The 24208-nt window shown below is 45.2% G+C and overlaps 1 protein-coding gene across 3 annotated transcripts in view; it reads left to right on the forward strand.

Annotated features, from left to right (window-relative positions):
• Positions 1 to 23820, forward strand: part of LOC128710217 (dystonin) — a 103934-nt gene extending 80114 nt beyond the window's left edge. For 2 of the 3 annotated variants that reach the window (XM_053805262.1, XM_053805263.1), the window contains 13 exons: positions 64 to 7562; positions 8051 to 10230; positions 10313 to 10499; positions 11409 to 11453; positions 12232 to 12309; positions 12590 to 12879; positions 12958 to 13187; positions 13265 to 13382; positions 18301 to 18458; positions 21729 to 21883; positions 21955 to 22248; positions 22613 to 22672; positions 23667 to 23820. In XM_053805262.1, coding sequence (XP_053661237.1) covers positions 64 to 7562; positions 8051 to 10230; positions 10313 to 10499; positions 11409 to 11453; positions 12232 to 12309; positions 12590 to 12879; positions 12958 to 13187; positions 13265 to 13382; positions 18301 to 18458; positions 21729 to 21883; positions 21955 to 22248; positions 22613 to 22672; positions 23667 to 23820 — 11448 coding nt within the window. Of the gene's footprint in view, positions 1 to 63; positions 7563 to 8050; positions 10231 to 10312; positions 10500 to 11408; positions 11454 to 12231; positions 12310 to 12589; positions 12880 to 12957; positions 13188 to 13264; positions 13383 to 18300; positions 18459 to 21080; positions 21257 to 21728; positions 21884 to 21954; positions 22249 to 22612; positions 22673 to 23666 lie in introns of all 3 variants that reach the window. The other variant, XM_053805264.1, reaches the window with a different exon arrangement.
• The last annotated feature ends 388 nt before the right edge of the window (positions 23821 to 24208 follow it).

A 24208-nucleotide genomic window follows, 5' to 3' on the forward strand; every position in this document is an offset into this window, starting at 1 on the left:
GTAACGGGGGTGACTTTACTGTATTTGGGACATTTTGTTAATCACAAATTCCTTTTGTTACAGCAAATCAAGGAAGACATCGATGGACAGAGCCGTCCAGTTGCTTCCTGCTTGGATCAAGTCCGTCAGCTTGTACTGACCGGTGGGGATGTGCTAAGTGCACCCGAGGTAGCCGCTCTCGAGACGTCTGGCCGTGAGCTTCGCGCACGTGTCGATAAGGCGCAGGATCGTACCGGCAAATTGTTGCGTCGCTTGGGAGCTGCTCGTGATGAGCTCGGTAAACTGCGCACCGAATTGGATACCTTCTCCAGCTGGTTGCAGTCGTCGCGCCGCACACTGGAGGATAAGGAGAGCACCCTGTCCGATTTGCACAACTTACCGTCGCAGGCAGACACGGTGAAGGAGTTCCACAGTGACGTGATCGCACACCAAGCCGATCTACGCTTCATCACGATGTCGGCGCAGAAGTTTGTCGACGAGTGCAAGGACTATCTGGGTGTGCTGAATGATTTCCGTACTACGCTACCGGACCGTTTGCCACACATTGAGCAAATATCAAGCTCGGATAGCCCGATACGTCAGGAGGTTTCGCTCGTGACGGCACAGTATCGCGATTTGTTGAACCGTGCCAATGCCCTGTTGGATCGTCTGGCTGGGCTTGGCAACCGTCAACGGGACTATCAGGAGTCGTTGGAAAAGGTGCGCAGTTGGTTGCGTGATGTACAGCCACGCGTGAGCAGTGTGCTTTCGGATCCAATCGCCGCCGATCCGCAATCCGTACAGGATCAAATGAATCAGACAAAGGCACTGCAGAGTGAGTTCCTCTCGCAAGGACGATTGCTCGATAACGTGCAGCACTGTCTAGATGCCCTGCTGAAGTCATTGGCCGGACGGTTGAGCCCATCCGAAGTGTCTGCTCTAGAGATTCCGGTAGAGGAGGTGAAGGATAAATACAGCCAACTGTTGGAAGCTCTGGGCGATCGTTCGAAGCTGTTGGATACCGCTTTGGTGCAATCGCAAGGTGTACAGGACGCCTTGGATGGTCTTGCGGTATGGATTAATCAATCGGAAGAGAAATTCAAGCTGCAGAACCGACCAGCATCCTTGATAAAGGATCGCCTGAACGAGCAGGTGCGCGAACATCGCGGACTATTAAACGATTTGGAATCGCATCGTACGAGTCTGGAAAGTGTAACCCTTTCGGCGCAAGAGTTGATGGCTACCCCATCAAATACGCGTCTTGCCAAGCGCATCGAGAGCAACCTTAGCGATGTAACGGGACGCTTCGAGAAGCTGCTCGATAAGGCACTGAAGCGCGGTGAATTCCTTGAGGACACTCTATCGCAGCTGTCGAAATTCTTGAACGATTCGTCCAACCTGGAACAAGAATTGACGGCCCTGAACGATGCGCTAGAAGGACGTGAACTTGTATCGCTTCCGGCAGAAGTACTTGCCCAGCGTATGGTGGAATTATCACGCCTGAAGGAAGATCTACGTCCGCAATACGAAGCTACTGTCCGGCTCGGCAAGGATCTCATCGCTAAGCGCGACGTGACCGATACGGGAGTAGTACGCGATCTGGTGAAGGTACTGGAGAACCTCTGGAAGACAATGGACACGAAGCTGGATGAGAAGTTAAAGTTGTCAAAGCAGAAGGCCGAACAGTTGCATGCTTACGAAAATTTGAAGGATCAAGTGCTCGTGTGGCTTTCGAGCATCGAAACGAGAACGAACAATCTCGCACCGGTCGCTGTAGATGTGGATGCGATCAAATACCAGATCGAGGAAGTTCGTCCACTTGTCAAGGAGCATCGTGAATACGGTGCAACAATTGATCGTGTGAACGATCTTGGTGCACAGTATGATGCGTTGATCCGTCCGGACAGTCCAACGCGCAAGCGTTCGGTGTACAGTCCCATTAAGCGTTCTAACGTTAGCCCGATGCGACGACTTTCGGGAGATGCACGCTCTCCAAGCCCAACCAAGGGTGGACCATCACCACTATCGCCCGCGAGCGGATCGAGCGGATTTGGTAGTCGGCGATCGTCGCAAGACGGTTTCCAGCTAACCGATCTGACACCGATTCAACAGCAGCTTACGGAAATCAACAACCGCTATAGTTTGGTTGGAGCTCGACTGAATGATCGGCAAAATGAGTTGGATTCGGTGCGCGACGAGGTTCGCAAGCATCAGGATAACCTGAAGACACTGGCTAGCTTCCTCGATAAAATCCATCGGCAGGTGCCACGTGATGTTATCGGAAACAAAGAGGAAGCCGATCGCTGTAACAAGCAGGCTCGTAAAATTCTCGAGGAAATGTATGAGAGGCAAAGCCTGCTCGACTCGACGAAGGCGCAAGTGAAGGATCTGTTGAAGCGTAAACCGGACGTGCAGGGGGCTGAGCGCCTGCGTTCTGAGTTGGATGCGGTTGCTGATCGCTGGAAGAACCTGAACGATCTGTGCAAGGATCGTATTACTTTCTCCGAACATCTGCGTGATTTCCTCGATACCCATGACAACCTAAACACTTGGCTGGCCGCGAAGGAACGTATGTTGACCGTGCTTGGCCCGATCTCATCGGATCCACGTATGGTGCAGAGTCAGGTTCAGCAAGTGCAGGTACTGCGTGAAGAGTTCCGTGGACAACAGCCTCAGCTTAACCACTTGCAAGAGGTCGGAAGCGCCGTGTTGGAGCAATTGCGCGAATCATCGCCCGAAGGACAGGCCGTCTCAACGAAGCTGCGTAACGTTCAGAAGAAATGGGATGAACTCGTGGCCCGATTAGACGAGCGAGCTCAAAGCCTTGGTGCTGCTGCGGACAGTTCGAAGGAGTTCGATGCCGGATTGAACCGCTTGCGCGAGGCATTGCAAACGATAAGCGATAATCTCGATGCATTGCCAACGGATCGTGACCATCAAGAGACGTTGCGTAAGATCGAGAACCTCGAGCGTCAGCTAGAGGGTCAGCGACCGCTTTTGGCCGATTCGGAAGCGGCAGCCGAAACGCTTTGCCGTGTGCTGAGCGATCCGGTGTCACGTGCGGACGTTAATGCACGTGTATCAGCGGTCGGTAAGCAGTATCAGACTCTGCAGAAGAAGCTCGATATGCGCAAGGCTGAGACAGATGCGGCACTACGCGACGGACGCCAGTTTGCTGAGACTTGCGCTAAGACGTTGGGATGGTTGTCGGGAGAGTTGGGCAACTTGACTGATCGCTTACTTGTTTCGGCACACCGACCAACGCTGCAACATCAGATCGATACGCACGAACCCGTGTATCGTGAGGTGATGGGCCGAGAGCATGAAGTTATCATGCTATTAAACAAGGGACGTGACCTGCAGGATAAGCCTGGCCAGACAACCGATCGCGCTATGCAACGCGACTTGGAGAAGATTGCGCAGCAGTGGGACCGACTTCGTTCGGCGGCAGTCGATCGTCATTCGCGTCTACAGACGTGCATGGAGCACTGCAAGAAGCATGCTGCGGCATCGGAAACATTCTTGTCGTGGTTGCGCGGTGCAGAGGACAAACTGTCCATGCTCAAACCTGGTCTGTTGAAGAAGCAGCAGCTTGATCAGCAGCTACGCGACCTGCAGACTTTCCGCAGTGACGTGTGGAAGCGCTCCGGAGAATATGAGACTTGCCGCACCCTTGGTGAAACGTTCATTGGTGCATGTGATGTCGATAAGGAGGCAATCAAAGCAGAGCTCCAGGATATGAAGGATCGCTGGGAACGGTTGAACAATGAGCTGCTGGCCCGCGCACAAACCTTGGAAACATGTGCCAAACGGTTGGGTGACTTCAATGAAGAGTTGCGCGATCTCGATCACGCTGTCGGTCGCTGTGAGGATCGTCTTGCAGCGCACGACGCACTGGGCGGCGCAGCCAAAGATCCGAAACTATTGGAACGCGTACGTGCCATCAAGGATGATGCTACCACGCTTCGCAAACCCCTTCAATCGGTGCGCAAATTGGCCGGCGAAATTGCAGGAGAAGCGCGTGCCGCTGGAGGAGATGCTGATCATCTAAAATCGGAAGTGGACGGTATTTCGGATCGAATCGAAGATCTTCATGCACGGCTGGACGATCGGTGTGGTGAGCTGCAATCGGCAGCTACTGCAGTGTCACAGTTCAACGATAAGGTGAAACTGCTTGGTGTTGATTTGAATGATCTGGAGCAACAGGTTGATTCGCTACATCCACCCGCACGCGAGATCAAGGTCGTGTTGAATCAATTGGATGAGGTTACCGGTATTCTCAACAAGATCGATCGTGTAGCGTCGCACGTCAGCGAAGTGGAGCGTGCCGGTGAGCAGCTCGTGGACTGTGGCTTTGCTCCCGATACTGCCCAAACGCGTGATCAGATCGGAACGCTGCGCAAACAGCTCGGTCGTTTGGAGAATCGTGCTCGCGACCATGATGACGCTCTTCAACGCGCTTTGAAAGCCTTGGAGAAATTCTACGACCTGCATCAGCACACTCAGGAAGATCTTGGTGAAGTAGGTGACCAGTTGAAGAAGATGAAGCCAGTCAGTTCGGAGCTGGAACAGATTCGCCATCAGCAGGAAGACTTACGTCGATTCCGGCAACGCGTGGTAGAACCACTAACGGGCAAGATTGAGGAACTGAACCGCTTGGGACAAGACTTGATTCGCTCAGCTCAGGGTGGTGTACCAACCACCGCTCTTGAAAAGGACCTAGAGAAGATCAACGATCGCTGGAACGAACTGAAGGAAAAGCTAAACGAACGCGAACGTCGTCTCGACGTAGGTTTGTTGCAGTCTGGAAAGTTCCAAGAAGCACTCGATGGTCTGTCGGAGTGGTTGAAGGTCACGGAAGAGATGGTTGCCAACCAGAAACCGCCGTCAGCTGACTATAAGGTTGTAAAAGCACAACTTGCAGACCAGCCGTTCCTCATGAAGATGCTGTCCGACCGTCAAGAAACGATGGCTTCATTGTTCGAGCTCGGACAGGAAGTAGCCGCTGGATGTGATGCATCCGAGAAGGCCGCCATCGAACGGCAGCTGAAGGAATTGATGCGTCGTTTGGACGATCTTACCGATGCTGCCCAGCGTCGTACACACGATCTGGAGCAGGCAATGCATGTGGCGAAACAATTCCAGGATCAGCTGATACCGTTGACGAAGTGGTTGGATGGTGCAGAACGTGCCGTCAAAGCGATGGAATTGGTGCCCACAGATGAGGAGAAGATCCAGGCGCGCATCCGGGAACATGAGCAGTTGCACGATGAAATTCTATCGAAGAAACCCGACTTTACCGAGTTGGCGGATATTGCCGCCCAGTTGATGGAGTTGGTGGGTGACGATGAAGCGGTTACACTGAGCGAAAAGGTGAAAAATACTACCGACCGGTACACGGATCTGGTGGTGGCTAGTGAAAACATTGGTCACATACTGAACGAGTCTCGACAGGGATTGCGCCACCTGGTGCTCACTTATCAGGATCTAGTTTCGTGGATGGAGAAGACCGAAAACAAGTTGCAACGTTTCAAGATCATTCCGGTTCACACGGAGAAATTGCTCGAACAGATGGATGCGTTGGTGGTGCTGAACGAAGAAATTGCTAGCCGCTCACCGAACGTTGAATCGACGGTAGAGGCTGGGTCGGAGTTGATGAAGCACATTTCCTCAGACGAAGCCTTGCAATTGAAGGATAAGCTCGATTCGCTCCAGCGTCGCTACGGCGAACTAACAACGAAGGGTGGAGATCTGCTCAAGCACGCTCAGGATGCGCTTCCGCTGGTGCAACAATTCCACGACAGCCATATGCGTTTGGTCAACTGGATGCAGGCTGCTGAATCCTCTCTCGCTACGGGCGATGCTAACGAGAATGACATTGCCAGGCTGGAAGCCGAACTGACCGACATTCGCCCGCTCCTGGAACAGGTGAACTCGATCGGACCTCAGCTTTGTCAGATTTCGCCTGGAGAGGGTGCGTCCACAATTGAAGGTATCGTGACAAGAGATAACCGTCGCTTTGAGGCAATCGTCGAACAGATTCAACGTAAAGCAGAGCGCTTGCATCTGAGCAAACAACGCTCGAACGAGGTAACGGCCGACATCGATGAACTGTTGGAATGGTTCCGCGACATGGATGCCACGCTGCGTGATGCAGATCCTCCTGCAATGACTCCGAAGCTGGTGCGAACCCAACTACAAGAGCACCGTTCGATCAACGACGATATCTCCAGCCAGAAGGGTCGTGTGCGTGATGTTACCGCAGCGGCTAAGAAGGTCCTGCGCGAATCGCAACCCAATGACAACACGATTGCATTGCGCGAGAAACTAGAGGATCTGAAGGAGGTGGTCGAAACGGTGGCTGCTCTATGCGCGAACCGTCTCTCGGTGCTCGAGCAAGCCTTGCCTCTGTCGGAACACTTTGCCGACTCGCACACTGGACTCGCGACATGGTTAAACGACATGGAACATCAAATCTCGATGCTATCGATGCCAGCATTGCGTCCGGATCAGATCGCTATTCAGCAGGATAAGAACGAACGGTTAACACAGTCGATCGCTGAGCATAAGCCGTTGCTGGATAAGCTGAACAAAACTGGAGAGGCATTGATGGCACTGGTAGCCGATGATGATGCGGCCAAGATTGGCGAGATTTTGGACTCAGATAACGCCAGATATGCCGCCCTTCGAACCGAGCTGCGTGATCGACAAAACGCGCTCGATCAAGCGCTGCAGGAATCAAGCCAATTCTCGGACAAGCTGGAAGGTATGTTACGTGCGCTACAGAACACGGCCGAACAGGCCAACCAGGCCGATCCGATCTCTGCCCATCCGCCCAAGATACGCGATCAAATCGACGAAAATGTTGCCCTGGTACAGGACATCGATAAACGTGGTGAAGCATTTGCCGCAGTGCAACGTGCCGCTAGTGATGTCATCTCGAAGGCTACCAATCAGTCCGATCCAGCGGTGCGCGATATCAAGAAGAAGCTGGACAAGTTGAACGCTCTGTGGGGCGATCTGCAGAAGACGACGTCGAAACGGGGTGCTGCATTGAACGACACGCTCGCCGTCGCCGAGAAGTTCTGGAAGGAAATGCAAGCTGTGATGGAGACGTTGAAGGAACTGCAGGATGCACTCCAAACGCAGGAACCACCAGCGGCACAACCGCAGGCCATCCAGAAGCAGCAGGTTGCACTGCAGGAGATACGGCAGGAGATCGACCAAACCAAACCGGAGGTCGAGCAGGTGCGTCGTACGGGCAGCAATCTTATGTCGCTGTGCGGTGAACCGGACAAGCCGGAGGTAAAGAAACACATCGAGGACTTGGACCATGCGTGGGACAACATTACGGCGCTGTACGCTAAGCGCGAGGAGAACCTTATCGATGCCATGGAGAAGGCAATGGAGTTCCACGAGACACTGCAGAACCTGCTGAACTTCTTGGCCCGTGCCGAAGATCGGTTCCAGAAACTTGGACCGCTCGGTTCGGACATTGAAGCTGTGAAGAAGCAGATCGAACAGCTGAAGCACTTCAAGGACGACGTCGATCCCCACATGGTGGAAGTTGAGGCATTGAACCGGTGAGTAGATGGATTTATTCATCAACTACTTTAAGACGTACTTTACCGTCGCCGTGTAAGGTAGTGAAACAGAATGATATAACATTGTTTTTCTCTCGTTTTCATGCTGTCTTATTGGATGGGTTATGTGTAGAGCTCTAAACAGGCAAGAATGAAAAAGCATTAACAATTGCTAGTTTTATTAGCAATGTCTATGTAGCTTACAGCTTTCTTCCACTCGGAATGCTGCAACATGAGAAGACCGAATGGGACCATATTGGCATTTAATTCGGATATGGGGATGAAAAGTGTTGCCTTCTGTGTTGTTTAAAATGTTTCTCCAATAGATATTTTATTGCCAAACCCTTAAGAGGGCAACATTTATCATCTAGATAAATTATTTAATGTTCCCAAAAATGTAGCTAGCTGATCGCATGAGTATCGCTTTTTATGTGTTTAACCCAATGTTACTGCCCCATGGAATTAATCCACTGTTCGTTCACTTGCAGACAAGCGGTGGAGCTGACGGAACGTACTTCTGCCGAGCAGGCCGGTGCCATACGTGAGCCACTGAATGCCGTCAATCGACGATGGGAGAATCTCCTGCGCGGTATGGTCGAGCGTCAGAAGCAGCTGGAACATGCCCTGCTACATCTCGGACAGTTCCAACATGCGTTGAATGAGCTGCTCGTGTGGATCAACAAAACCGACGCAAACTTGGACGAGTTGAAACCGATTCCAGGCGATCCGCAACTTTTGGAAGTTGAGCTTGCGAAGCTGAAGGTGTTGGCAAATGACATTCATGCTCACCAGAGTTCGGTGGACACGCTGAACGATGCGGGACGCAAGCTGATCGAGAACGATCGTGGTTCGCAGGAGGCATCCACTACACAGGATAAACTTCAGCAGCTGAACAAGCAATGGCGCGATTTGCTGCAAAAGGCAGCCGACCGCCAGCACGAGCTGGAGGAATCATTGCGTGAAGCGCAGGCGTTTACGGCCGAGATTCAGGATCTGCTGGGATGGCTGGGTGACGTTGATGCCGTGATCAGTGCGAGCAAACCGGTTGGTGGTTTGCCGGAGACAGCGTCCGAGCAGCTCGAACGATTCATGGAAGTTTACAACGAGCTGGAAGAAAACCGTGCCAAGGTGGAAACGCTGATCGCTCAGGGACAAGAGTACGTGCGCAAGCAGACGCAGCTGCAAGTATCTGCCAGCAATCTGCAACATACGCTGCGTACATTGAAGCAACGTTGGGATGCAGTTGTTTCGCGTGCATCAGACAAGAAGATCAAGCTGGAAATTGCACTCAAAGAAGCAACCGAATTCCACGACGCTTTGCAAGCGTTCGTCGAATGGTTGACACAGGCCGAGAAGCAACTGTCGAGCGCTTCGGCAGTTTCGCGCGTTTTGGAAATGATTCAACAGCAGATGGAGGAGCACAAGGTGCTGCAGAAAGATGTGTCCATCCACCGGGAATCGATGCTGCTGCTGGACAAGAAGGGCACTCATTTGAAGTACTTCAGTCAGAAGCAGGACGTCATTCTGATCAAGAATTTGCTCGTTTCCGTACAACATCGCTGGGAGCGCGTAGTTGCAAAGGCCGCCGAGCGTACGCGTGCGCTCGACCATGGCTACAAAGAGGCCCGTGAGTTCCACGATGCTTGGGTACAGCTGACCGGCTGGTTGAAGGAGACGGAGAAAACTCTCGACACGCTGGCCGAGGAAACAAGCAACGATGCAGTGAAAATCAAGAAGCATCTTGAGAAGCTTCGTGAGATCCAGCGCAATTTGCAGTCGAAGGAAAGCTTCTACGATAGCACGATGCGCAACGGTAAGGGTTTGATGGATCGTGCACCGAAATCGGACGAACCGGTGCTGTCGAAGATGATGAGCGAGCTGAAGGATTCGTGGAAGCGCGTATGCCAGAAGAGTGTTGAGCGGCAGCGCAAGTTTGAGGAGGCACTGCTGCTTTCCGGACAGTTTGCCGATGCGCTGCAGGCCCTTCTCGACTGGTTGCGCAAGACAAAAGCGCGCCTGGCCGAAGATGGACCGGTGCACGGAGATCTCGACACAGTAACTACGCTTGTTGAGCACCATCGTCAACTGGAATCAGACCTGGACAAACGTTCGGCGCAGATGCAAAGTGTGATGAAGACTGGGTTGGAGCTGGAACGGTCCGATGAGTCACGAGAAACTAGCAAAAATCTTAAGGAAATGCAACGACTATGGGATGACGTACAGGATCTGAGCAGCCGGCGCAAGAGCAGGTTGGATGTAGCTCTGAAGGAAGCGGAACGACTACACAAGTCTGTGCACATGCTGCTAGAGTGGCTGTCGGAAGCGGAGCAGAAGCTTCGGTTTGCAGCCGCCGCACCGGATGATGAGTCACAGGCGAAGGATCTGCTCGATATCCATGCCAAGTTCATGAAGGAACTCCGCGAGAAAGAATACGACAAAGAGGATACGATTGGGCTGGCCAACAGTATCCTGGGAAAGGCTCATCCCGATGCGATACCCATCATCAAGAACTGGATTTCCATCATACAGTCACGCTGGGACGAAATCTCTCAATGGGCCATCAGTCGACAGACCAAGCTGGAGCAACATTTGAAGGATCTCCAAGATTTGGACGATTCGATCGAAGAGTTGCTGGCTTGGTTGGCTGGATTGGAAGCAACGCTGCTAAGTAAGCCTTTTTTCTTATTATGTTAAAAAAATTTCGATTTAGCATATTGTTTTTAATACGTTTCACCTTCTTTCTTTTGTAGATCTCGAAGCGGAACCACTGCCAGATGAAATTCCACCACTGGAGGTGCTGATTGCGGACCACAAGGAATTCATGGAAAATACTGCACGCCGCCAGGGTGAGGTTGATCGTGCTTGCAAACCACGACAACCACCCCCAGGCCTCAAAGAAACACGTAAACCTTCCCGCGGTGTACTAAAGACACCAATGTAAGTATTGTCAACACCTTTTTACACCCAACATAGATCGCATTGTTTGTGAGCAGTTATTCCAAAGGATCAAGTCCTGTGTGTGCGTGTGTTTCACAGTTTGTTAGACGTTCTGTTTGATTAATTTTAACCAAACCTGTACACATTAGAATAGTTACGAGTTTTCGAACGTTTGTGTTGTTTCAAACAATATTATTTCATTTCTGTTTTTGCAATACGTGTTAATTTTAGTTTCACTTAATACATTCACAACACACAACAAGCATCAATGAACTTACCCAGCACGTGCAGTTAATGTGTGTTTTATTCATTTCGATTACATTTCTAACTTCTGTTTAATACTTTTGTTATTCACCCAACATTTTTTTGTTTCACGTTTGTGTCGGCCGTCGTTAAAAAAAATACCAAACATCTCTCGCGCACATCATTACCCTATTGTCCAAATAACAGTAAAGGATCTCAGGCCGATCTACGTGAGCACTCACCCGACTACGGCACTTTAGGACGCAAGCAGAGGTTTGTTATATTTTTTGATATTATTTTATTATTTCATATCATTTGTTTATTTGTTTCTTTGTTTGTTTTGTTGACATTTAACATGGATGATTGTTTTGGAGATTTCCTAATAATTAAAAAAAAAACAATTATAAGCAAAAATCTCTAAAACACAATACCCATTAGTTTGCAAGAGATACTTACTTTCATATGTTTTGTTTTATCACATCACTAACCAAACGAAATGTTCATGACCGATATGGATGTTTTACAACTATGCTCATAAACATATATTCTTTTTTCTCTTCATTTCATCATATTTATGTGTTCTGGTTCCATGCTTCATTATGTGTGTTTGTGTCTGTTATCTTTCTTTCTTGCTTTCTATTGTGTCACTGTTTGCAATACGTGCAGCTTTAAGGGATCGCGTGATCAAGGCCTGAATTCACGTCGCACAAGGTGTGTATTGGTTATCGGTTCTTATAATTTTCCAACTTTTCATGTGTCATTTTTAAAAGTCTCGACTGTGATAAAGGTTTATAATTAAAAAGGTTATACATCCGTTCATTGATATTTTGTAAACTTTAAAATCATTAAACGTTTTCACACCTCAATACAAATGTGAAAACAACCAACTATGAATGTGCCATTCATTAAAAAAAAATACATTTTACATGGTTTCATTATGGAAATGGTAGCATTACATGTATAGCTATTTGCACCATTTGTGTTCTTTTTTGTTCACATTCCTTTTGGGCAATTGTCGTCGGTTTGTTTGAGTTAATTGTATGTTCATATGTAGTGATCGTTTGTGCATGCTGGTTATATATATCTTTGTTTTGGTTATTTTTCTTTTCTTTTCTCATGTATTCCGGTCGGCTGTGCCTGTGTGGTCTCTGTTGCTGTTTGGTTGTATTTATGTTCATACGTTGCGCTATCATCTGTATCAATTCGTTTCAACCGTCCCGCATACCACGATGCTCGCAATGTGTGTGGCTCTGTGTATATGTATATGTTTCCTTCCGTGTATATTGCGTTATGTATCCTGGCCTTATCATCATCATCGTTCCTGCACCATTACATGCATATGCGAATCGGACTATCCAATTGATAAAATGATGAATTTCGAAAACCATAAAATCTCCATTGCGTGAAATGTTATTCCTCTTCATTGCTTCATGCGCACATTCGTACGATATTTCGCACCACTACTACATCAACTACCGCAAACCAGCAGCCGCGTGAGTCCTGGACGTGAAACGCAAACACCGGAACGTGATCGGTTGCCACATTATGGGCCACGGTTTTCGCCAAGGTATTGTAGTTTGGTTTTGTACCACATTTTAGAACGCCACCGTGTTATCGGTACCCGCCCATTAACACCAGCTCATGCGGACACACGATCAGTCATCGATCATCATCATCGAGCATCAACAGTAGTAGTAGAAATAGAAACTTCGATCATCATCGAGTTTTTGTACCATAAACACTACCATATCACCACACATTTTGTATCATAATGCACCCGCACACAATCAACCTCTCATTGTAGGAACACGCAACTAATTAGCTGGTTTAAATTTCTTCTCTCGTAGCAATCAAGCGGATACGGAGCTCCGATCGCCACGTGCCAAACTGCTGTGGGAGAAGTGGCGCTACGTGTGGATGATGGCGTGGGAACGTCAGCGCCGTCTGCACGACCACATGCTCTACCTGCAGGATGTGGAGCGCGTCCGGCAGTTCAGCTGGGAGGAGTGGCGTAAGCGTTTCCTCAAGTTCATGAACCACAAGAAATCGCGCCTGACGGATCTGTTCCGCAAGATGGACAAGGACAACAACGGTCTGATACCGCGCGAAGTATTCATCGATGGAATTATTGGCACAAGTACACACAAACCACTGCTCTTGCGTGGCGTTTGAACGGTGCTTTCATTGCTTTGTGTTTTACGTTCCGTTTCCGTAGAGTTCGATACGTCCAAGCTGGAAATGAGCGCCGTGGCCGATCTGTTCGATCGCAACGGTGAAGGGTTGATCGATTGGCAAGAGTTCATCGCGGCGCTACGACCCGACTGGCAGGACCGCAAACCGAAGACTGAAGCGGACAAGATACACGACGAGGTCAAACGGTTGGTGATGCTGTGTACGTGTCGACAGAAGTTCCGCGTGTTCCAGGTCGGCGAAGGAAAATATCGGGTAAGTATAGTTGATGAGCTGGCTGTTGCTTGCATATTTGGTACTGATGTATGTTTTTACCATTTCTCAACGTACAGTTCGGTGACTCTCAGAAGCTACGCTTGGTGCGTATTTTGAGAAGCACAGTCATGGTGCGTGTCGGAGGTGGATGGGTAGCACTTGACGAATTCCTGGTCAAGAACGATCCTTGCAGAGGTATGTACTATTTTTCCTACTATTTGTCCAATCTCTATCTACTATACGTTACGTTACCGTTCCGTTAGGTTAGTGTAAGGTGTAGCGAATAGTAAGCTTAGTAAAGATAAATGGTAAAAAAATGTCAAGAACCGTTCAACGAAACTTCGCTTTCTTCATTTGCGCAAGCATAGGATACATAAGCCGTTGAACTAGGATAGCAACGTTTCAACCATCGCAAGATTGCCAATAATAGGTTCAAAACTCTTACGCTCTCACCTGGTTTTTTTTTTTTTCAATAGTCCCAAATCTAACTATAATCCTGCCGACTGCTGCTAGGTGAACAGTTTTGTAATACCAATCTAAACACAGCAATTGATAATGGTGAACTGTTCTAACTCTTTCGCGCGCGCCACTTCGCTATTTTAAAGTTATTAAAACCAGACTATTATAACCCCAGATTATTATAACGTAAAGCAGTGATAATATGGTGTGGCAGTATGTTGCTACCACACACTCAGCAAAGACTATTAATTTCGGTGCAAATGGGCAAAGTTTTAATACGGTGGGCCACCTTAATATTGCCGCTAAAGCAAACAACACGCAAACAATTCCGTACCCCAAAACTAGATGCTAATTTCTGTTTATTAACAATGCCACCCTCCGTTTTCGATGATTTTGTGAGCAAAATGCATGCCTTTTCTTACTGAATAACAACTTCGCAACAAGTGTCCTCGAATGCGAGTATGCTCTATACTGCTGGAAACTGTGTTCTCCCGGAAGGTTCCTTTTTGAATGCCTTGTTAAACACTAACAAATACTTGATTACGTCACTACTTGGTCACATAACATAGGGCGAGAGCTTATATTACCATTTCCCCTTTTTTGGTTTGAGAAACTAGAAGAAAAAAAACTAACGAGATCTAACGAGTTGCTATCGTTCTTAGAATGCTTCCCAATGAAGTGCTTGGTGTTTTGAATGATTCGGGGTTTATAGATTCAATGCAAGCGGCTATGCTTCACTGTGCCTTTATGTTACTTGGAAAGCGCTTCAATGCTGCAAAAACAAACCGATGTTCGTTTTTAAAAATACTGCACATCTCACACCCAAACGTCAGCGCAATTCGTTCTTTCGCAATGCATTCTCCCATCCCCACTGTTCATAATCGCTTTGCTGTGCGGGAGTTGCAATCCGTAATCGTCCGTGTTCGGTCGTTTTCCGGTGCTGCTTTTTCCTCCATTTAATACCCCCTTCCGTGCCTACCATTTATTGTGCGTGTGTGTACGTTTTGGCACTACGTTGTGCCTCTCTGCGTGTGTGTTTTTGTGCCGTTGCGTGTGTACCATCATGCTGTGTTTCGTACGCCATCCGTCCGTGGTAATTTCTAACAAACTAATCAATCAATTTCTTCCTTCTTCTTTCTTTCTTTTTAAACGCTAACATAAACGATAATCGTTAACAAACTGAAACCCCAAAAAACAAATTCCGTTCTGTCCGCATTTCGCTATCGCGTGTGTTGTGCGCGCATATCAACCCAACATTAAAACAAAACACACACACACATCGTGCATCAATCTCCACATGGGTACACTTGTCGTTACATACAATCACCGATGGTAACTCATCATCAACGTCATCAACATCATCATCGTCATCATCATCATTACACACACACACATATGCAAATCGATCATCTCTGGATCGTTTGGGTGACATTCCATTCCCATATCGTTTATCTGATTTACCCGATCGTGGGTGGGGACCACCATCTTTTCCGTGCGAAACGTGGGATCCAATTGTTGGTACGGAACAATTTCCTTCTAAACCTCATTGTATCAAACGCTTGGTACTCTAAAACGCCATTCGATGATTTGGTTTATCCGTTATGTTATGTTGTTCGATTGATTAAAATGGTACGTTTTGTTCAACTGGGTTTTTTTTCTGATGGATCTCGATGATGCTATAACCCTGATAAACAGTGGCCTTAGTTTTACCACTACCGAACCCGAACGATCCGCGCCAGCACGAAGCGTGCTGTCCATTGTGTAAGCAACCGGAGCTACTTAGCCTACGGCAGTTGCTGCTGTGGCAGAGGAAGAAATTTCAGTTCGCCGACCACGGTGGCGGGCCGCGTTACATTTTCCTCAACGAAAAGGGCCACTGAAAGTGCCGCCTACTCACAGAGACCGGGACGACAAAGGGGTTCTGCTACGTTGTGGAACAATTTGTTTCTTCAATCCAATGTTGTGTATGGCGGGCCGAGGATTTTGAAACCATTCTCTCTGTGTGTGTTTATTGTGTGCGTGTTTTTTTTTAACTAAGATCTTCTATCCTTATCACGTTGTCGTATTATGATTTACATTTTCGGCTTACACAATTCTGATGTTTTCTTCGAATATCTTTGTTGTGTAATTGTTTTTCTTTTCTTTTGGGAACATGAATGTTTTTGTTTTAGGTTATGTTTCAATATTTTTGCGTTGTTTCAAAATTGTTTATAGATCTTTTGATGGTATGCTTTAGTTAGAATTATTTAAAACTTTGAAATTCGTGGAATGTCGTACTGAGAATGTTGATTAATATTTCGTTTTGTACATGAATACGATGATAAATAATTGTAGCTCTACCAAACAAATAAAGTTGAGAAAGTATGCCTTTTGCTTAGTGTACCCTGTTTGTAATCTTGTTGATTTAATCGTATCTTGATTGTGCGTTTTAAACATTTGCTTTTATATTTAAAGTTAACTTTCCCATTAAATGCAATATCAGTCTTTTTATTAACATCGTAAATGTTATCGTTAAAAGCGATCCGTACTTTGAATGTGTGTTGAATGTTTTAGAAATGTTTTTGACAAATTTAAGTCGCACTGTCTTCTACTTCAGAATTTCTTCCGATCACTTCCACCACTACTACTGGCACACATATTTCACGTTTGGCGGATATGCACCTGCCTTCTTCATACACTGTTTCAACCCAATCATCTATCGTACACTGTTCACTTGTTCTACATTATGCATCACAACCTCTCAACTCGCACATCAATCAATCGCTCAACTTCAACTTCCGTCTCAGCTCACTAATACAGCTACTACTAACTACTAACAAGGGAACGCCGAAGTGGCCTCAAGTGTCCGTCCAACAATTTGTCACAATCTTTCTATTGTGTTATGTGTCGTAAGATTAAGTTTATGTTTTTTTTTTTGTACTATTGAATCGTCCCTTATCATAATACGTTTTGCTATTTTACGTTTATCGCTGTTGGCATCTGACTTTCATTTTTATTGCGTGATGTTTTACTTTGTTTATCTTGGTTGTATATGTAGCTGTTGTTTTTGTTTTTCCTTTTCCGATTAGTTTTAATTTATGCTAGTGTGTTAAGATTGTTTTTCTTTTTTGTTTAGAGTTTGCCACTTTATTTAGAAACCCAATTGATTGTACAGCACAACTTTGTCAAGTGTGTATTTTGTTATAATTCGTTCTATGAAACTTAGGAATTATGTGCTTTTGTTTTACGTTTTAACCTTTCGTTGCATAAATTTAATTTAGTTTTTTGTTTTACGAAACGTGTGAGCCTTCTTATCGTATTATTTTCGCTTCGGCTCGTACACAAAATTGGAAAAAAAGAAACAAATATTTTGCGCGAAAGCTCTCCACCGTTAGAACAAATCAAAAAGCGAAGCGAAACAAGAAATTTCATCCCTGCTTTCACACAAAGCATCATTCTTTTACGGCAATTTAACACACACAAATACGACTTCGTTCGCATTCGATAGTGAACCAAAGAGTGAAGAAACGAATGGACAAAACGCTAAACAAAAACAATCGTACTGCACTTTATATGTGTTTGGTTTATAAGTTAAGGCCATTTACATGCAGCCCGTTATGTTTCGTCCAATTATCGTCCGCGGATTGTCACCGATTGGGAAAGCACATAATTTTTAAATTTATTGCGCATCTAAACTGTTTGCTTTGATTAGTTTTACTTTTTGTATAAGTTTGGTTTTGGTATTTTAATTAAGATTGTGTAACAGTTGATGAAACGTATATCAGAACTGCTAACGATTTAGACAATGTAGCAGTGTTGTGTACTACTTTTCATCAATGTTTTCTATATTTTAGCATTAAGTTCAGTGTTGTTTGACAGTTTGATTTAGTTTGTTTTGTATCATTTGGTTTACGTATTTCATTTTATATTTGTTTGTTTGTTTGTTTTTTTTTTTCTTTCAAATGTTTTATTTTTGTACACCAAAACTTCCATTTTTCCCCACCACAATGTATCATTTCCCTCTTCCCATTGCTTTTCCAAAAAAAAAAATATACTTGGGTTTGATTCGCATTCATATTACACTTAAAATATTTATATGCAATTCGGTTTTTTGGTGATGGGTTACTTTTTTACTTTCGGTTTTTGGTTTTATTACCTTGAATTTGATCAACTTTATTTATAATTTCAATTCCCCTCAACTCTTTTCAAAATCTTTCACAAATCGAAATTTCTTTTCTTCTTCTTCCTTTGTTTTCTTTTCTACCAAACCACCACCAAAACCATTTTTTTTATTTCTTTTACATCATTTTTATCAATTCTCCATCACTACGACCGATGGTTTTGACATGGACCTTAACACCAACTATATAAATCATACAATTAAAAACTGACCCTTATTGACACATCCCTATCGAACACGAACAATGTGTGTGTGTTTTTTTGGTGCTGTGTCATCATCTTAATGACGTGTTTTTTTTTTCTATCAAAATCAACATACACCATCACACACACATTCCATTACAAAAATCTACAACCTTTCTCCGTACGACCCCCCCATCCCCCTTTTCACAATTCACGCATTACGCATTAATTTCACCTGCCTCGTAACAAAATGAACAATTGCAATCATTTATAAAAAAAAAACAAAACGATGGAAAAAAATCAAACCACACAGCCAAGGGACGCACAAACATCGAACTACGTGAGCAGTTCATACTGGCCGACGGTGTGTCGCAGTCGATGGCCGCCTTTAAGCCGCGTATGTCTGGCTCGGCCGGTTCCGGATCGAATCAAACCAGCTCGCCGATACCAACACAAGGTCCTATTGTGAAGGTAAATATTTCCCAACACTATCTCTCTCTCTCTCTATCATCCTCCTTCACATTCTTTCATCCCATTATTGTTTCCCCTAAGCGGTGTTCCCCTTTTCTATCAGGCTGTCTCTTGTTTTACTTTTTCACTTTCATTTTTACTCTGGTTTTTTTTTTGTTACCTCCCGTGAAGATAAAACTGTTATCATACTACAGTTTTATTACAGTCCTTTTGTTTTCCTATTTCCCTCTTGTGTCATGCGACCGAATGTAAGTGTGTTAGTATTGATTTTTATTCAATTTCCCACATCCTTTAATTCCCAACTTTCCATATAGAAACTACACTGAAGATGAAAAATAGTTTAGAACAAGTTTCTTCTCTCTACCTCCATCATCTTCTCCTAACGTTTAAGTAGTCCATGGTGTGACCACTTCTTTCTCTGAACTCACTGTTCAACCATTTGCTTTCTCTTCTCCATCCTTTTCTTTCCTATCTTCACGGGAAGGAAGCTCCTTTTTCGGACACTTCTGTTTACAACTTCCCATGATGTGTGTAAATTTTGTGTTTACGTAGTTGGAAAAAAGCCTATTATACCATTATAGAGCGCAATATATAGCATACCACTCTAGATCACGATCACTTGTGTGCAAAACAATAGTTTAGAATCTCTCAAACGGGGACGGGGTTTAGCGAATGAGAGAGTCTGCACCACCGTCAGGAACACTTGGATCTCATTTTGGTGTGGGTTTTGTTTTTTTTTGTTTTATTTCTGTTCTTGGCTCTTCTCATTTGTATCATAAGGAACCCTGGATGACGACACTAATGTACCAGTGTTTGGTTTTTTTCGGGGTCCGACTAGTGTAAATATCAATATTTTTTCCTTTATTTCCTAACCGATTGTAGCAAACGGGGTTCTCTCTTCGCAATGTGGTTTTACTATCGTTTCTCAATTATATGTCTTTACATCTCAACAAACTTACTCGTCGAGCTAATTTGATGAGTATTGAAATATTTATTTAATACAATTATAACGGCTCCTAACCGTATTATCAGTCATATATTGACTGCGGAGAGTAAAAATTCCTCAAGGCATTTCTTCCTTGTCAATTGTCTTATACCGGGCATGAAATATGTGCTCCCTGAAACTTTAATGTTGGAATTCCTTTTTTTAAAAATGGCGTTTATTAAATGTGCCGACACAACCATTCCCAAAAAAAAAAACAAAATCGTTTTTAAGTGATTATTTGGGAGAAATTTGAAGAGATTAATCAGGTTTTCCAAAGGTTTCCTCCCGCCCAAAAGCATCATCTCATCCGGTTACCAGTACCACTGTGAATTCCTTTCTGTCCAAAATCCTCATTCTCCCCTTTATCTCTCAAGCCCCACCCACCTTCGCGACAAGAGAGGTACGTATGTGTGCTTGATTGATCCCCTTCGCTGTACACAAAATGATTTGTCGTGTAGCGGTAAAGACGTGTTGAATCGATGTGTTTCTTGATAGTATTGAGCTGTGATGTTGTATCCTCTTTTCTTTTCTGATTTGTTTACTATTAGCCCGCCCTATTTGTGGGGACGGTTTGCTACTATCGAATGTGTGTGTGTGTTTGCAGAGAATGTGTTTTTTTTGTTAAGTTGTTTGCCTGTTTCACGATATACCACTTTGTTTGTTTCTCCCTTTAATGAATGTGTGTGTTTACTTTGTTTGTAGTATTTAGGATAATGTCAGAATGGATGTGTTTTTTTATTAATTCTTTTTCCTCTCTTATGTTTATGCGTGTTTTTATTGCCCTTTAATTTTGATTTTTCGTTTTACTGCATGTGTTTTCATCTATTTTTGAATAAGTTTAAGAATGTTTTGTCACGCATCGTTCATAGTACTATGGAAACATTTTACCACTTTTTTTGTTTTGTTTCTTCATCCTGGGAGTGTCATTCCATCTCCTCTTGGCTCGGGTATATATATATGTGTGTACTTCATCTCGGGCGAGACCAGGCGGGTGGAAGCTCGCCGTAATGTTGGGCTCAACTCTCTAACACACTGTGCATCTTATGAGATACGTGATACTGACAACCAGGCTGCATCATTCATCCCTGGCGCGCATAAGTAGTGTGTCCGTGTCTTGTGTTTTGCTTTCACTGTTTTTCATTATCGAACACCGGATTGCGCAGCACGAATGTGTATATTACTGTAATACTAAATCCTACTGCTCATGCTGAAAGCATTTTCCGTTGCATTGTGGAAAGCACAAACATTCCGTCTTCTCAATTGTATGAACTTTCTCTTCTGCCGCTACATAACAGCCCGTTTAAAAAGCGCTAAAGAGGGCGAAATGTGGTTTGTTAATAAACAGAACGATCTCAAACAACTGCTGGGGTACTGTGTGTGGCAGCATTACAGAAGTAGCGATTAAAATTTTGCCCCAACCACCGACCACTGAAGGCAGATAAAATAGTGAGACAAAGAATTAAACAAAAAAAAACGAATAGCTAAAGTTGTTATAGACTTCGGAAAGGAACGAGCTAACTATAGGGAACCAACGCAAACAAAAGATTATCTGCCCCCCCCCCCCCCCTTTTTTGTCGCTAAAATTTTCATCAACGAATCTCCCACTATCCGCAACCCCGCCCTCACTTATTTTCCAGCCGACGAACATTTGGCCGAACTGATGCCAATCTTTGAGCAGTTGCGTGCGCAGGGTAATCTCCCTTGCACATACCCGCTGCACGTCACCTCCAGCGGGACTGCCTTTATTCGTGGCGGTTCCCGTTCCACTCCGCTCAGTCCGCATGCCCCTCACTGTCATCCCTCGACGCATTGGGTAAGTGAAACGTTTTCTCCAGTTCCTCTGTTTCCGGTGTGCATCGTTGTTTCTGTGTGTGTGTTTTTTTTATTTCGTTGCAAACAATTACTGGCCGGTGTTGTACTCCTCCTTCTGGAGGGTCGTTTGTTTGCGATGGTTAGTTAGCGCCATCTACATGTGAACTTAATCATGCAAGTGATCGAGATTTAAATGTGGTTTGTGCTTTGAATGAAAATCGAGAAAACTGGCGGCTAGATGGCGCCACTGTTTTTGTTTTCCCCCTCTAATGAAACATTTGTAAGGTTTTCTCCTCAATCCCGAAGTCAGCCTGTATGGAAATAATCTTTTTCATTTACCATCAATCATACCCTCTGGATGCTTGCAAAACAAGCATTCCCTCTGGATATAAATTTTACTGTACGTAACAACTAATATATTTTTGTCATCTGTCATCAATGTGTGAATGCCAAAAAAAAAACAAATAATTTAGGTACGCGAACGTTCGGCAAAGTCAATTTCGATGTCGAGACCATCGCGCTCGTCCCTGTCCGCATCGACACCGGATTCACTCAGCGATAATGAGAGCGGAATTGGAACGCCCGGACGTTTCCAGACGCCCAGCCGCAAATCTTCAGTGCCAGTCAGGTAAGTTGTGGTGGTTTTTTTCGTCTCCTACTCCCGATTTCAACATGATTCTCTCACGCTTCAATTCACAGTCGATCTCAGATGACACCGGGCGGTTCGAGGGCAAACTCGCGACCCAGTTCACGGCCGGCTAGCCGGGCCGGATCGAAACCACCGTCCCGGCACGGATCGACACTGTCGCTGGACAGCACGGACGACGCGACACCATCGCGCATTCCTACCCGTCGGCTTACGCAAACATCGACACCGCGGCCATCGCGCCTGTCAGTCGGATCCGTTTCCGGCCGAACGGGAACCACCGCCACCACCACCAACGGTGTGTCATCGCGAACGGCTTCCGGTGCAGCATCACCTGCTCCGACGAGGTTAGCGATCTTTTCATTTACCTTTCCCGACTAAACGCTCTAACTTTAACAGATATAGTGCACCTTCAAGAGTATAATGATGCAAGAGGAACATATTAATGCATACTTATATTTATTCTCTCTTCTTTTTTTCTCTCTCACACCCAACAATGAACAATGCCTGCAAAATAATCATAATTATTAAACACTGCAACAAACTCACTCGAATTATTGTTTGCTACAAATTCGGTTCGGAAAATATTGCATCGTTGAATTATAATCGCCTGCTCTCGATATATTGCAACCACCCTTAACAACTGCATCTCGCTTACACAACCAAACCAATATAATCACACCGCTAACCGGCTGGCTTTTTGTGGAACAGAAACGGTGGCATGAGTCGATCATCCAGCATACCAACACTAATAGGATTACCAAATAGCAGGTAAATATCGGCGGTGTGCATGCTTTGCTAATGGTGCACCTTTAATACGCAAATGGATGTGGGAGGAATGCATACTCGGAGTGGGACAATTGGTGCTTTTCCACCTTCGGAAATGTTCCTCCCCTGTACAACATCTATTAATATATCTATTCTACTTTATTTTCTTCCTTTCACACCAAACACCAACTGTTCACGAAACTAACTAACTGCGCTACTTCTAATGTTAAACCAACAAACAATGCAAATGCACAAATATGCTCTCGCGCCCCCCTCAACCAACCGAATGGGGCAACTTGTTATAGCCAACCTCGCTCACGGATTCCCGTCCGTCAAACTTCCAATGTATCGAACTCTTCATCAGCGACGGGGTAAATGAAACACACTGAAACCGGTGTTTTTTTTTTTGTTCTTGTTGTGCGTCGTGAACGTTACGGCGTGAAGGTTTTATGTTTCAATTGTTCGATCTGCTTGCAACAAAAGCAGGAATTGAGACTTGTACTAGCACCAGTTTAGAATAGTTTGTAGATTTCTGTGTTAATGTCGCTTGATGAACGTCGCTTACAACGAATTGGATTCGTTTTTTATTATTTTTTCAAATTTTTCCCTACTTTATAGTCAAATTGGATCATTTCTTTAAGTCTAACTTATTGTCTTATTAATTGAAATTGGATTTTTCTACTTTTTTAATTCACTTGTTTGATCATACTTGTTAAAATATTGGATTCTTTGTGTTTGTTTCATGTTTTAAATTTATTGCCTTAATTTGCCTGCATGGTTTTACTTCTTTTTAAAATTTATTTACTGTTTATTTTTAAATTTTCACTGTTCCGCTTACATTCGTTTTCACTTTCTACAACTCTTTTACCCACAGCAGTTTTGTTTGTTTTTTTTTTTCACTACGCGTGCGTGTGTGTTTGTGCATAGTTTTGCTTTCATTGTTATCATTACCCTTTTACTTATTGTGTGTTTTTTTCCTATTCGCCCGAAACAACAGAAAAACCAGCGGTGCATCCACACCATCCGGTATGCAGACACCGCGCCGTACCTCGGTAGAGCCGGGCACGCCCGGTACCGTCCCGCAACGCCCGGAAAGCCGCAATTCCCGTGGCACTACGCCGAGTGAAAAGCGGGCACCGTTCCGGCTGTAGGCGGTTGTTGTTTGTGTGATATTACGTGAGCGAGCGAGCAACCAGTGCCAGAAAGTGTACCAGCAAGAGCAGCACGCGTATTAGGTTTCGCTATCCAATCGAAGCTGCTGTAAGCAAAACGAAACGAATCATCATTTGAAAAAAAAGCGAAACACCGATACGAAACACTTTCGACAAGAAAAAAGGGAATCAACAGCATAAGAACGACAGAGAGGAATTAAGTATTTGGATGAACAACAGCAAAAGAATTGTAAGATAAAGCCAAGAAAAGGTTAAAACGTTCTAAGCAGCAATTAGAATGGATGCAAAACGATTGAATTAATTGTCACCAGTGAACAATGATGTCGAGCTAAAGCGAAAAAGTTAAGGAAACGGGACAGCAAACCCC

Source organism: Anopheles marshallii, chromosome 2 (assembly GCF_943734725.1).
Source record: "Anopheles marshallii chromosome 2, idAnoMarsDA_429_01, whole genome shotgun sequence".
NCBI lineage: Eukaryota > Metazoa > Arthropoda > Insecta > Diptera > Culicidae > Anopheles > Anopheles marshallii.